General features: G+C 34.5%; 1 protein-coding gene across 1 annotated transcript in view; it reads right to left on the reverse strand.

Moving 5' to 3' along the window:
- DYNC2H1 (dynein cytoplasmic 2 heavy chain 1) overlaps positions 1-16,649 on the reverse strand; it is a 384,617-nt gene that overhangs the window by 196,672 nt on the left and 171,296 nt on the right. The window contains 3 exon segments of the mRNA XM_017850085.1: positions 2,264-2,341; positions 3,122-3,172; positions 4,963-5,028. Of these exon segments, the coding sequence (XP_017705574.1) occupies positions 2,264-2,341; positions 3,122-3,172; positions 4,963-5,028 (195 nt within the window).

Consider the following 16,649-nt stretch of genomic DNA (forward strand, 5'->3'; position numbering starts at 1 on the left):
TTGCCACTGACATTTCCACTTACTAGTTTTTTATCCACTGATCCCCAACACTAATTCTTACCCTGCTTCTTGGGTACAAATTCCCACTTGCCCATGCTGTACTCAGAATTGAGCCCAGTACTGTACTGAGATCTCTCTTCCCCTATGGCAATAGTTCTTTTGAATAAAACTTATCTTCACAGTTTTGAATTCTGTCGAGCTCTGTTTTTCTAAAACACTATCAAATTCAATAAAAAAGAATGTTTTCCTAAACCCTATTTGTTTATGTCTCTATTTGTAAACATGTTGCTTCTGTTGTCTCTAAATGTTCTAACCCTCTTTGCAACCTCATAAATTTCTATTCCACGTTCAATATTCACTTTAAACAATATCATCTTTCAGAGGTTTTCCCAAACATATTAATTTCCTCTACCTCAAACAGTGTTCCCTTTTCCCAAATTTTTCAAGAGTGGGGTGTAAGATCAGAAATGTAAATCTGAAAAGGTGAAGAATTTTCACTGAAAACAAATGAGAAATTTAGAAGATCTATATCTTCAGTATAGAACTTCATATAATATAAACATAAATCAAGTATATAAAATGCTTTATCCAAACACCTATGTTCATATAAAATAATCCATTATATTGCCCAAATATCATTATGTAACAACTAAAATTAAACAGCAGAAAATTAATTACATTTCAATTTAATTACTTTTTAATAAATGATCTAAGCCTATTAAAGTAACACTTGATGGTAGTCTGTTAACTTTAGTGACATTAAGTATACAAGGTCCCGTCATTACTAATTTAGGTGTGCTACACATTATATTATCATCATGTATTTGGCTACCTTGTATACCGCCAACCATTATGACAAGGTAATGCTTTGATATGCTCTCTACAGTGTAAGTTTGTTCATGGCAGAGTCTCTTGATATTATAAAATATACACCTGTCATTCCACTGGTATAAACAAAAAAACCAGAGCTTGTCAGTAGTTAAAGCATTAAAAACAGATTTTTTTCAGGACTATTACAATAGAGGAAGCAATAGGGGGAAAAAGACTTCAGCACAGAGCAGGGCTCAATTTTGAATACAGCATGGGCAAGTGGAAATTTTTAACCAAGGAGCACAGTGAGGTCAGTGGATGGAAAATTACTAAGAGGAAATATCAGGGGTACAGGGATTTCTGGCTAAACCAACCTAATAGGATTCTTACTGAAGACAGGCCAAAGTCATCAGAATCACCTGGGGAACGGTGGGGAATGAGGAATCTGATTAGATATCAAGGGTAATCAGATATGGAAGATGAATAAATTCTCACTAAACCAACTTTGCAGGGCTCCTGTTAAAAGTAAATTTTACAAGGAAGTGCATAGGTCGGCCTAGAAGGTTCATGAGCCTGACTAAAGTTTGGTCAAGTAAAGACTGTCACTAGCATTATGCCAACTGGTAGTAAGCACCAAACAAATGATAAATGAAAAAAATGGAGGATATAAAACAGAATCGCCCCCTCCCCATTTTTTTCATTTATTTTACTCAACCAATATTTATGAAATGAAGGCAGTAAAGAGTAGTGGTGAAGAGCCCAGACTATGCAGCAAGAAACACAGTTTTAAATCCTGGTTCTACTTCCTAAGTGACCATAAACAAGTTACTATATCTTTCTGTGCCTTAATTTCCTCATCTGTGACACAAGGATAATTACAATAGCTACCTCATAACGTTATTGAAAATATTTAGTGAGATAATCCATTTTCAAATTCTGTATAATGCCTTGAACATAGTAACCCATCAGTAAATGCTAGCTATTCTGTTTTTATCATGTGCTATTACTACGTTATAACAGTTGTGAAGAAAAGCAGGGGAAGGAAGGGAAGGATGGAAACATATATATGCATAGATTTGTCTTTCATTTCCCACAAAAACAACATTTTAGCCTGAGTAGTTGAAGAACACAGAACTGTTGAGAGTCAGGCTTCTAAACTGCTTTTTCTTCTCCCATGTCACCATTCTCATAGCCTAATTTACCTTGGGGGCTGGGATTGGGAGAGAGAGAAAGAAAATACTGTATTTGGAAGGCATGCTATTTCATAAACGAAAGGTTTAGTAATTACTGATTAAAGGACTAATCACAATAATTCTTTGGTAACTTTTTACTGGGAGAACTTACATCCTATTAAAATATTAATGCTAACTATGAATAAGGAGCACAAAGTACCAACAGAAACAACACAAATATGGAAGAAATTAAAATATGTCTCACAGTAGAACATGAATACCTTTAATGTTGCCACGGCCCAGCTTCGTTCCTGATCTATCCAAGACGGAAGCTGATCACGTATTTTTTGTTGAGAATCCTTTAATAAAAGCAATTATTTTCCTTAGTATACTTGGTAAAATTCAGAGTTTAAAAAATAGCAATTGATTAGCTATTTTATTATTTTGAAAAAAAAGTTCATTCTATACATTATTTCTTTTTTTTAATGTATTTTACAAGTCACCATGGTAAAATTCTATGTAATATAAGGGACAGAGAACCATTTAGGCAAACGTTGCAATCATTTTCTTCATTGTGCTTAATCTTTCGTTAAACTTCAGAAAAACTCAAATGTCATGAGGAACTGTCATAAAAGTTACATTATTTTTAATTATATCTTACATTTCAGACATTATCTAGGTTCCACGTTATATTTTGGGTATATTGCTAGAAGACTATTATTTATTATGTATTCAAATAGGAAATTACTAGGAAAAAAGCTAAATTTGAGTGAAGTTATTAAAAGTTCTAAAATGTAATTTTAAGACTCCCATTATATAAGAAAAATTTTCAAGTTATAAGATTTGTTTCTCTTAAAGATTATATAAACTTATCCTTGGAATAAAATACATATACTGAGAAAAAGAAACTGCATTGATTCGTTAGTATTACATATTATTCTCAGAATATATGTATTTAAAATAAATAAATATACTTAGGTCTATTTTATAGGAAATACTTAAGAGGCCAGAATACAGTCTTCTAATCAAAGTATAACTTCAACAATAATTTAGAACACCTCTGAAGCAAATTATACTTCATTAACAAAAAGCCAGAAATATTTTCTCTAACAGCAAAATAGATTGTTATTTTAACTTACAGCTTTACGTAACATGTCTCCAACAACCACACCTGTAAATGTATCCCATTCCTATTGAATAAAAATATAGGAACACAAAAATATAAAGATGATAACCAGTCAACAAAATTGCCTAACTTTCCCTATAAGATGGCTTAAAATGCAGTTCCATATGGAGATAGGGGGAAAAAAAATCATTTCCATCTTACCACTTCTTCTAGTATGTTAACATTATCAAGAACGTATTAATGTGATAACATAAAATACTAATATGAAATCTAAGAATAATTTTAGTAAAACAGAACAATAACTCCATTATATATATGAGTCTCAATGTCTAAAAATTTAAATGTCATGTTCAATTAACATTTGTCACTACCTGTTAATTGTTTTTCCACAGGCTATTTGTTGCTAATGAGTAAGCAGTAAGGTGCACCCAAAAATTTAAAAATTGTATCTGGTAGGAAATATTGAGAAAAGTAATTCCATTAACATATTTTTTCTCACTGATTGAGAGAAGATGCCATTAATACTTTTTTTTTTTTTTTTTTTTTTTTGCCATAGAATTAAGATGAATCAAGTGTTTCAGAATCTAGTGCTAAGAAAATCTATGCCTTCCCCGTGGCATCCCCAAGTTAGACAATAATAGGTACTACCATACTATTGTCACACACTGGCCAGTAAATAAGCAAAATACATGAAAATTTGAGAGCAATGTGGAAAAACTACCAAAGCAACATATTTTCTGCCTTCACTCACCCTGGCCACATACTCTTCCTATTAGAATTATGCAGCCACAAATAAGCAAAATATGAATGATTACTACTACATTATGTGAGTCAGAGAAAAATGTTCTCCTTCCCCAACGACAGTTCATTTACACTTTAGAAGAGAAAAATAGGGAAAATATATATTTCATGGAACCTACCAATCATAGTGAAAAACATTATATAGGAAGAAGAAAAGACATCAAAGTTATCAGCAGGAGTTAACGGGACCAAATGAATAAATTCAGGAGAAACTATACAAGTGAGCCAGTGCATGTGGAGTCAGAGAAAAACAAAGAGAGAACATAGGAAGAACTGTGAATGGTCTGCATTCTTTTAACTATTATATTCAAATGAAGGGAACCAGAAAATAGTTAAAATTTGACCAAGTAGAGTAAAGTAGGTCAAAATTGCACTGTCCATATACCATCCCTTGGCACCCTGGCTACTGGAATCTCACTTTATGATAACAGCATCACAATGAGAAAAATTACTTGCAAATAACTTTTTTAAAATTGTAAGTAGACAAGAAATGGTTTCATTAGCTCCAGCTCAAGGGAGGTCCTTTTGAAGTTTGAGAAGGGGTTACATGGCAGACTAGAAATGAGATCATAAACAAGGAAAATAAATTATACATAAAAGGATTAACATAAACCTGTAGGTTCAGGCAAACTTCTGAGAACTGCCCATCCTCATGCCTTACCTGCTGCCTCTTGACAGTTCAGTGGAAGCAATAAATAATGTAGTTTTGTACCAATATTATCTCAGTTTTTCTATTTATGAGCTCTACTACCTAGGCCAGGAAAATAAGAAGGCTGACTCTTCTGTTGCCCTAAGTAAGTGAACCTGGGTTCAGAAAAATGTAGGCAGCTTGGTAGATTTCTTTCCTTGCCTTACCATCACTCTGGAATGTTAGGCTCATCCACAGGGAAGTAGAACTAGAAATCACCATTTTATACTACATTTCTAACTTAGTAAAAGATTAATAGGTTGATATATAATTCTAGCCTAAAGTAACTTCTAACGTAAACATAAATCCACCCATTAACAAATTTCTATGTTACTGTAAAATTTCTCTCCTTTAATTTGACTTACATTTTCTTGAAAAAGTTCAGGATGCATGCCTCGAACAAAATGCAAAGCGAACATCAACTGATCAGCCTGCAAAGAATAACAGATATTATCTTGCCTTTTAAAAATTTGTGTCTTTGTAAAAGCATAGTCCTTAAAATCTGGCACACAAAAATCTCCATTCTGTCTTCATATGACTTACTTTTATCAATGTAAGAAATTACTATTCAGATTGCTTTCTATATCTTAGAAATACTTCAAGTCAGGGCTGGGGCCAGAGTAAGTGATCAAATTTTTAGAGAAAGCACTAACAATTATGCAGTGGGCCCATGTCATTAAAAGACAAAACAAAACTAACTTTGCCAGGTGAAATATTAATATAATTGTGAAATTTAGATTAGTCATTATTCACCATATCCACCCCATGCATTAGCAATCTTCAGTTTGTCACTGTGTAGGTTTAAACATATGGGTGACTATATGCAATTATAACAACTATTTTCTCTTTCCTAGATAGATTAATCTCCTAAATCAAACAGAAAACTGTAGTGAACTCTTCATTTTCCACACAAGAAGAAAAGTTATACCAAATAAGTGCAAACAACAAATAATTCCTTCAATGTGTTATCACGTAGAAAGTTAAAACATGAGTAACTAATTGAGGTTAGATAACACAGAAAGAACTGTAAGATAACCCAATATTTCACAGAAACAAAAGCAGAACCCAAAACAGGCTGTCAAGAAACAGGTATCAAAAAAGACACTAAATCACATAGAATGAGAGTTATCAAAGGAGAAGGTCATATCTACTTTATCAGAAAACTGGAACACAGATTATGCTAAAAAATTTCTCACTTGGCCGGGCGCGGTGGCTCAAGCCTGTAATCCCAGCACTTTGGGAGGCCGAGACGGGCGGATCACGAGGTCAGGAGATCGAGACCATCCTGGATAACACAGTGAAACCCCGTCTCTACTAAAAAGTACAAAAAAACTAGCCGGGAGGGGTGGCGGGTACCTGTAGTCCCAGCTACATGGGAGGCTGAGGCAGGAGAATGGCGTAAACTCGGGAGGCGGAGCTTGCAGTGAGCTAAGATCCGGCCACTGCACCCCAGCCCCGGGGACAGAGCGAGACTCCGTCTCAAACAAACAAACAAAAAATTTCTCACTAAAGGAAGGAGGAAAAAAAGAAGGGAAAATAGAAAAATAAGGTAGAAATTAAGATTCAGACTTTCAGGAGCAATCTAAAAGACAAAATGAAAGAAGGAAGAAACAAAGTTGAAGAATGTAGGAAGTGAATTCAATAATATGCCATATACATTCTACTAGGTGCTGCCAGTAGTCTTAGGAGGATCATACTCTGACTTCAACTCTTTGACATTAAATAATACATTTACAAAGAATTGAAAACTAATTATTTTTCCGTAAGTAAGAATTGGTCCAATTTCTAAGAACATATTAAATTAAATAAGAGCCACAAGTTTATATAGGGCATGTAAAATTAAGTAAATAAAATTATGTCTTTATTAAAATATAGTAAAACATCTCTGTGGCAAAATAATACTGTGTCAGACATATAGTATGAAAATGGATAAGATATCATTGTAACATGATGTATCAAAAACACGACTCTTAAATACAAGGTACCTATGCAAAATAAGATTTCATGTTTTAATATTTTAAATGTTGTGGAAATAAACCAACTTGTTTCCATTTACAGGAAGAGTGTTTTTAATCCACACAGTATACTAACTCTACTCTCCATGAGACTGAGTAGGCCTTGTTCTCCACTGCAACCCTATTGCCTACAATTGACAGGTGAATAACAAGTATTTCTTATAAGAACAGTCTCATTACATGGGCATTAAGAACCCACACAGGGCCAAGCATGGTGGCTCATGCCTGTAATCCCAGCACTTTGGGAGGCCAAGGCAGGCGGATCACCTGAGGTCAGGAGTTTGAGACCAGCCTGGCCAACATGGTGAAACTCTGTCTCTACTAAAAATACAAAAATTAGCTGGGTGTGGTGGCATACACCTGTAGTTCCAGCTACTCGGGAGGCCGAGGCAGGAGAATCACTTCAACCCTGGAGGTGGAGGTTGCAGTGAGCCAAGATCTCACCATTGCACACTCCAGCCTTGGCAACAAGAGCGAAAATCCATATCAAAAAAAGGAAAAAAAGAACCAACACAGGTCCAGAATCAAGAAACTGGATACAAATTCCATCCCTCCTATTTTACTAGCCAGGTGATCTTAGCCAGAAACAAATTACATCATCTCTCTTGACCTCAGTTTCTGTCTCTGTAATGAGGGGACAATAATATTAAATACTATCTACCTCATTGTATTATTTTAATAATTAGATTAGATAATGTATCTGAAGCACTTAGCATGGTACCTAGCACACTCTAAAAGCCCAATAAATATTAGTTATCATTTTATTAGTACTAATAATAATGAATAAAATGGATCCTACATGTTATTCAATCATTATCAATCTTTTTGTCTATGGAACACAATTACCAACGTGCAGGAAATTAATATAGAAAATCAGCAATTGGTGTCTCAGTTCTAGCAAAATGGAAGATGAAAAACTAATTTTCAAAATTTCCAGCTACAAATACCTAAAATCTTGGATAAAAGGTCCTTAAGCATCAGAAAAAAAAGAGGGAATTGAAAACCAGAGTGGCATTAAAACCAGCTATGGCTGCCTTGGAGGAAAACAGTCATGGTAACCTAGGGCACAACCTACCTGAGCCAACGCAAGGAGAAATATTAACAATGAGATTGCTTTTTTTCTAAAACTTGGGCCCTTCAAGAATTACATTATCAGTAAAAATACGAACCAGAAAAAAAGTGCCCATGCTCACATGAAACAACAAATATGCCTGGAATCTGGGCAAAAGAAGTGTCCTCTGAAAAAATTAAACATCATACTTGTGCCGAGCACAGAGTTAAGGCATAAATTTTAACTATGGACTGAAAAGGAGTCCCTAAACAACAGAACTAATCGTGATGTCACTGGGTTAGCTGGTAAGAGTTTAGGCAAGCTTGCTTTAGAGAACTACTCCCCTAACCCTGATCTCAAAGAACTCCAAAAGATAAAGTATCACTGAAGATGAGTTCATGGTCCAAAAGTAACAGCAGGAGAAAACAATCCACTGTAAGCAACGGTCATTAGACACATCAGAAAAGAAGTCTAAAATGTTAAGAATTTCAGATAATAGAACAATCTGAAAGAGATTCTAACACAAGTATCATTAAATACTCAAGAATGTAAGAAGGGACTAAACATCCCAGAAGTAGACAGCTCTTCTGAAAAAGGCAGATGAAGGAGGGGAAGAGAACTTTATAATCATTTAAATTAGACCCAGATGAAGAAAAATTTGTAAAATATAAGTAAAATGAAAGAAAAGCCTAAGGAAATTACCCACATTAAAATAAAATTGGAACTAAATTTTAAAAAATTGAATACAAAAGTCATACATGTTAAAATTTGAATACACACTTTGTATAACTATATGAGCACAAATAAATTTGTGAAGAATAAAACCAAATTTTTAACACCGGTTATATAAGGTCTAAAAGAGGGTATCAAGTTGGGGAGAGACTGAAAAGGAGACTTATTTTCTTTATTTATATGTATACATTATTTGGCTATTACAAAGAGCACGAATAACTTGTAATTTAAAAAATTAAGTGGCATATGTTAAAATAAGAATCTTAAGGTTAAGTACTTTATAAAATACCTGGTATAAGTAAGGTTCAGAGATGTAAAACTTGAATAGATTGCTGTTGAGAATGAAATTGATGCTGTCTTTTTTGGAGGGCATTTTATGTGTTCCTTAACATTCTACATGTCCTTAAATTAAGAAATTTCACTTCTAGAAATTTAAGCAAAGGGATCACATATGTGCTCCTAATAAGAAATAAGGATAGGCTTTGAAAGATTGTTTATAACAGAGGGAAAACTTAAATAACAATGTCCAAAAGTCTATCATAAATAATAATCAAAACAAAATATATATAGCATAGTACATTTTGTAGAAGGAGGAGGAATATGTTTATAAAAACATACATATATGGATAAACATCTGCAAAAATACATTAAAACAGATACCAAAATTTAATCAGTGATTTAATTTTGAGATTGTAGTTCCTTTTTGTTTTCTTTATTCTTATGTGTATTTTGCAAATTTCCTAAAACAAGCTTATATCATTTGCATTTTTTAAAAAACCAGTAAATGTTTATAAACAAAAAGAAGACATCTATTAAGCACAAATCTTCCTACCAAGTTTTAACAGATAATTTATATAGCTTTTCCCATACTGTAAATAATACTTTACATCTAGTATTATATGTATGTGTAATTATAAACCGACAGATTGGGATAAATATGAGATTAAATCACCATTTATACAAAACATACATACAACAAAAAGACCTTCCTGTAAATACTACTAGCAAGTGATTTCCTTGCCTACAAGAAAATTTTACATACATAAGTAAAATTTATTTTGTAAAAGTATATATTGGGGATGTGTGTGTGTGTGTGTGTAGTACTCAATAACTATTTCTTGATTAAGTGAATTAACAAAAAACAAACATGTGAGCATGTAAAAAAATGTTCCACATCATATGTCATCAGAAAAAGGCAAATTAAAATAAGTCACTACTATACACCTATAAGAAAGGCCAAAATCCAAAACACTGACAGCACCAAATCATGGTAAGGATGTCGAGCAACAGAAATCCTCATTAATTGCTGGAAGGAACACAAAAGGGTACAGCCACTTTGGAAGGCAGGTTAGCAGTTTCTCACAAAACAAAACATATTCTTACCATATGATCCAGCAATTGCCTTCCTTGGTATTTACCTAAATGTGTTGAAATGTTATGTCTACACAAAAACCTGCATCTGAATGTTTACAGCTGCTTTAGTCGTAATTGTCAAAACGTGGAAGCAACCAAGATTTCCTTCAGTAGGTGCCGAATGGATAAACTGTGGACCTCCAGATAATGGAATTGTATTGTATTCAACATTAAAAAGAAATGAGATACTATGCCATGAAAAAAACATGAAAGAACCTTAAATGCACAATAGTAAGTGAAAGAAGACAATCTACAAAGGCTGCATATTGACATAATGTATAATTAGAATATAATTTGGAACAGGCAAAACTATGGACAGTAAAAGCATCAGTGTTTGCCAGGGGTTAAGTGAGCAGGAATGAAAAGGAAGAGAATATTTTAAGAGCAGTGAAACTACTCTGTAAGATACTAGAATGGTGAACACATGTCATTTACATTTCTCAAAATCCATGTAAGGTACAATACCAAGAGTGGACCTTAAGGTAAATGATGAACTTCAGGTGATTAGGATGTGTCAATGTAGGTTCAACAGTTTTAACAAGTGTACCACTCTGGTGCAGGATTTTGATAGTGAAGGAGGCTGTATAGTATGTGGGGGCATGAAATATATGGGAAATCTCTATACTTTTTGCTTAATTTTGCCATGAACCTAAAACTGCTCTAAAACATAATGCCTACTTTTAAAAAAAATGCATTCACAACTATAACATAACCAATGAATATTACATAGATAAATTTTATTTTATTTATTTGTTTATTTTTGAGATGGAGTCTCTCACTGTCACCCAGGCTGGAGTGCAGTGGCGCGATCTCAGCTCACTGCAACCTCCACCTCCCAGGTTCAAGTGATTTTCCTGCCTCAGCCTCTCAAGTAGTTTGGTTTATAGGTGCCCACCACCACGCCTGGCTAATTTTTGTATTTTTAGTAGAGACGGGGTTTTGTCATGTTGGCCAGGTTGGTCTCCAACTCCTGACCTCAGGTCATCTGCCCATCTCAGCCTCCCAAAGTGCTGGGATTACAGGCATGAGCCTACATAAATACATTTTAAAACCCTCGAAACATAACAGATCCAAGCAACTGGCCATTGTTCAAGCGTGGCTGAAAAACCCCCCCAAAACAGTTACAACCAACTAATATGTATATGAAACAACTACCATGAGAATTGAAATATTAGAAAAAGCAAGGCATGTCTTTTGGGGAGATGTGTAGCGTAGTATTCTTAGGTATTAGGTTAAAATTCAGATTTGTAGTTAAATAATGATGAGGTGGAGAAGCTACTAAGATGAACTTTTATAAATTAATGGATCTTTAAAATGATTATAATAACATATATAGTTTAAGGTAAAGAAATACCTGATAAAAATAAATAAGACAATAAATGTATTAATTCAAAACCTTTATCAGTTAATGATATAGTTCAATACTTATAATTTAATGATATAGCAGATTCTTTTCATTTGTTTTGATGTTCGTTTTTACACACACGTTCTCATTCTGTTGCCCAGGCTGGAGTGCAGTAGTGTGATCATAGCTCACTACAGCCTCAAACTCCTGGACTCAAGTGATCCTTCCACCTTGACAATGCAAAGTGCTGGGATTACATGTATGAGTCACCATGTCTGGCCTAGTTAATTCTTTACGACAGATATATGTATATATGAATGTACACACGGTACTACCACATTTATTTTAGCCATTTTTTCACTTGTACTGAGGAAGAACAATGTAGTCTCTAGGTTTAAGGAACAGAAGTAAAGCCCCTGTCATTTTATGATCCTCAGATTACCCACTGGAATCAGTAAACTATTTGTTAATTATTACTGAGCCCAACACTCCAAAATGTTGTCCAAAAATAGGCACATAATATGTGGACAATAAGTGGGTAATGGTTGTTACCCTTCTCCCATTATCTGGTTATAGAAGATATCCTGACCTCAAGGATGAGCATGTAATTACAGTGCCGCTCAGTCACATTGTTATCACTCCATAGACATTGATACAAGGGTTGCCACATGACCTAAAACAGGCCAAGGAGGATCTTCTTTCTTAATTTTCTAAGCTGGAAATGGCAACGGGCGCGGTGGCTCACGCCTGTAATCCCAGCACTTTGGGAGGCCGAGACGGGCGGATCACGAGGTCAGGAGATTGAGACCATCCTGGCTAACACAGTGAAACCCTGTCTCTACTAAAAAAAAAAAAAAAATTAGCCAGGCGTGGTGGCGGATGCCTGTGGTCCCAGCTACATGGGAGGCTGAGGCAGGAGAATGGCGTGAACCTGGGAGGCGGAGCTTGCAGTGAGCTGAGATCCGGCCACTGCACTCCAGCCTGGGTGACACAGCAAGACTCCATCTCAAAAAAAAAAAAAAAAAGAAAGCTCTTTTTGCCCTCTATTGGGTTGCCTACCTGTACCAATAAATCCCTTCAGCCGTAAGTATTTAACAATAACATCATAAAGGAGAACAATAATGATTCCAGAATAAAACTAAAAAAACAATTTACGGAAAAAGAGAAAAAGAACATGAGCACAAGTGCATGGCTGCATTATTTCCAGTTAAACAGAATTAAAACTAAGAATGAATACATTAAGGGGCTGGGTACCATGGCTTATACCTGTCATCCCAGCATCCTGGGATGCAGAGGCAGGCAGAAGACTTGAGACTTGAGCTCACGGGTTCGAGACCAGCCTGGGAAAAATGGTGAAATCCCATCTCTACAAAAAGTACAAAAAATAGCTGTGCATGGTGGTGTGCACCTGTTGTCCCAGTATTTGGGAGGCTGAGGTGGGAGGATGGCTTGAGCTCAGGAGGCAGAGGTTGTAGTGAGCCGAGCTCGTACTACGGCACTCCAGCCTGGTCAATAGAGCAAGACTCTGAAGGTCTGAAGGGAAGGGAAGGGAAAGGAAGGGAAGGGAATGGAAGGAAAATGAATAAATTAAGTTTAAGGCTTTCTGAAGTTATTTTTTTTTTTTTAAAAAACTGTCAAAATCAAAAATTGAGCAAATATTTTGGTATCTTTAAAATTCTTCATCTATTTTTGCTTTATCAGATCAAGAAATTTGGTCACTTTAATTCAATGACAATTTATTTCAATATACTTGAGTTTTGTTAAAAAATATTTTAATATCAAGGGGACATATAACAAGCAAAATCTCAAGTGAATAACTCTCTAAATGAATAACTAGCTAATGAAGAAAAATTAATAAGTGAGAGTAGGCCACTACATGGTATAAGTCAACCATACCTCCCATACCATTAAATTCCATACACTCTAGTAAATATCAGGGTGAAACTACTAGATCAGGATTAATATGACATTAGGACATCTTAAAGTGAACCTTAGTTGTCAAGTTCACATTTCCAGGCATAGTGGTTTGTTTCAACTGTATCATATTAGAAAGAAATCTTCAGCATCAAGCAGGATGCACTAGAATTTCAACCCCAGTATCCTCTAGATCTAAGCTAAAGATTATTAGCTGTAAATCTTAGTTTCTTCTTCTGTATAACAGAATTGTTGTAAGCATTAAATGGCAGTATATGTAAGGCACTTAATAAAAGGTGATCAGTAAAATAACTATCTGATATACAGTAAACTGATAAACTATATAATAGTCATATCAAATTTACTTCCAAAACATTCCATAAACCCATGATCCTCAAAGAGACTAAGAAGCAGTAAAAAAATCTAAGTAATTCATTCATTTTGCTTCTCCTCTATTATATTTATTGCTTTCAAATATTTTCAATGAAAAGTATAAAAAAAATGTTACCTTGTGAAGAGAAGTCATGCTTTAAGCTCAAAGCAGTTTATATAACATTGGACTTGGGCACTCACATATTGCTTGAGACTAAATAACCCATTTTAATGAATAATTTTATGTACATTCAACTGTATTTTCAGAAAACTCAAAGGATTAGATACAATTCTAGAAGTTTCAAAGTTATTTAAGCAGAAGAAAATTATATCACTTATTAAGACTCACTTTAGTAGCCACAAGATATAAAATTTCTAAACATCCAACCAGAGAACTTGCACTTTTTCATATAAGAAAAACTAATCTTAATAGAAAAAATAGCAGAATCCAAATTAAATTATTTACACACTAAATAAAATCATGTGAGGTTAGTAATATTATACTTTAAAACATAATATATATCTGAATTTTACTCAATCAACAAACAAATTCATATGGAAATGGAGGCAAGGTGAGTGGCATAGACATTAACTTTCAAGAAGTTTGCATGAAAACAATTTCTCTTCATATCTCACCATTTTTCTATGCCATTTCAAATCTGAGATAATAATCCCAAGAGGTAAGGGAAACAGTAAGAATATAGTATTCTACTTCCTGTGGATTCAGTTACCTACAGTCAACAGTGGTCTGAAAGTATTAAATGGAAAACCCCAAAAACAAAGAATTCATAAATATTAAATTGCAAGCCATTTTGAGTAACATGATGAGATCACGTGCTGTCTGGCTCCATCCTGTCTAGGTCATCAATTGTCCCTTTGTCCAGTAGATCCATGCCATATATGCTACCTGTCCATTAGTCACTTAGTAGCCATCTCAGTTATCAGATCAACAATCACAAGATGGGTGAGTACAGTACCATAAGATATTTCGAGAGAGAGAGGCACCACATCATGCGACTTTCATTACTATATATTGTTACAACTGTTCTATTTTACCATTATTGTTGTCAATCTCTTACTGTGCCTAATTTATAAATTAAACTTTATCACAGATATATATCTGTATAGATAGATATGTATAGGATAATACCAAACCCTACATATATTATGTTTTTTTCTATAGGGTTTGGTATATCTGTAGTCTTAGGCACCCATGCGGGGTGTCTTGGAATGTATCCCCCATAGATAAGAGATGACTACTGCACATGCTCCCAATTCTTCCTTCCATTTTCTTTTATTTTTATTTATTTATTTATTTATTTTGAGATGGAATCTTGCTCTGTCACCCAGGCTGGAGTGCAGTGGCGCGATCTCAGCTCACTGCAACCTTTGCCTCCTAAGTTCAAGCAATTATCGTGCCTCAGTCTCCAGAATAGGTGGGCTCACAGGCACACCCCACCATGCACAGCTAATTTTTATATTTTTAGTAGAGACGGGGTTTCACCATGTTGGTCAGACTGATCTCGAACTCCTGACCTCAGGTCGATCCACCTGCCTTGACTCCCAAAGTGCTGGGATTACGGGTGTGAGCCACTGCGCCCAGCCCCAACCATTTTCTGTATACTCACCCAATATAGTTGGAAATGAATACTCCAACTACTTCCATTATTTTGTATCTATTCTAAATTATAAAGTGAAATGAAGAAACAATATGTAAAGGCACTTAGATATAAAAAATTGTTTTATTATAATCAAAAGTTTTAGGGAACAAAATATACAGTTTATCCTATAATTGTCTGAAATAGGTAACTGAAATAAAAACTTTTGCTCTCTTGAAGAAAAAACAATGGTATAGCTAATAATATAAACTGAAAGGCCTAGGCAGCTTTCTTCATCTGTTTTAGTTTATTAACAGTCTAAATTTCCTGCTACAAAATAAGTCAATCATGTCTCTGTTCCAGGTCAACTTGCTTTCAGTTTAATGTGATGTGAATATTAATAATCCTAATCTCTCTCTATTTCAAGAGTCTACTGTTGCCATACTGCTGTCACCAACACGACAGCAAATTCAGCACGAGAGAAACCTAGCAGGTAGCTTATGCTGACTGTTAAAAACCCTAAAAGCTTTCATTAAATATAAAATTGGTTCCATCCTTAGTAAGGTTATAGTGATAAATTTTGAGAAATGTATCTCATTGCTTTACGATTAATGTGCTTTCTGAATTTTTATTAATCACTGAAACCCTACGGAATGCTGAATTTAATATTACTCAAACAGAAATATGAATTTTCCAAAACAGATATTCCATCATCAATTAAAACATGTCTTAAAATTGTAAACAACAGCTTTTAAAATGAGTTTCACATGTTCGCAATAGAAAAGTATTATTCAAAGTAGGCAATGAAAAATCCCAACTGAGTACTAATTGAAATATTAATAAACTTGAGGCTCTCAACGTCTCTCCTAGTGAACAAAAATGCTGCCTTTTGCCTAATATATGCATTTTTAAAAGGTAAAGTAACTTAAAAGAAATAACCTCACTACAGTCACTACAGTTCACTAATATATTAAATCATTTTATCTTTCCCAAATTACATTATAAAATACACGACACAGGGGTTCAAATTTCATCAGTGAATGTACTGTATTACTAACGATAAAATGAGAATATATAAACTGAGGTAAGATACATAGTTTAGAAACAAGCAACTAACTCCTAATAAGAAAAGCTACTAATATTTGAAATGAACAAGAAGGAAGTTTATATTCTCTTTTGCCATAAACAATTTTTAAGAATAATATTTATTTATAACACATCCACTTTCAGAAGAGATTTAGGGCAGCTTAAAATGACTGTAGCTCCATAACATTTTCATAAATCACAGCCCATTTCAGTGTAAAGGTCTTAGAAATAAAAATTTAAAAACCATTAAGCACATTATTATAAGACTGACCAATAATAAAACTTCGTAGGCTTAATATATTGCCTAGAAAATAAAACAGATTAAAACTACATTAGGGCCGGGCGCGGTGGCTCAAGCCTGTAATCCCAGAACTTTGGGAGGCCGAGAGGGGCGAATCACGAGGTCAGGAGTTCGAGACCATCCTGGCTAACACGGTGAAACCCCGTCTCTACTAAAAAATACAAAAAGCTAGCCGGGCGAGGTGGCTGGCGCCTGTAGTCCCAGCTACTCGGGAGGCTGAGGCAG

This window comes from Rhinopithecus bieti, unplaced genomic scaffold (genome assembly GCF_001698545.2).
Source record: "Rhinopithecus bieti isolate Rb0 unplaced genomic scaffold, ASM169854v2 scaffold_33302, whole genome shotgun sequence".
NCBI classification, from domain to species: Eukaryota; Metazoa; Chordata; class Mammalia; order Primates; family Cercopithecidae; genus Rhinopithecus; species Rhinopithecus bieti.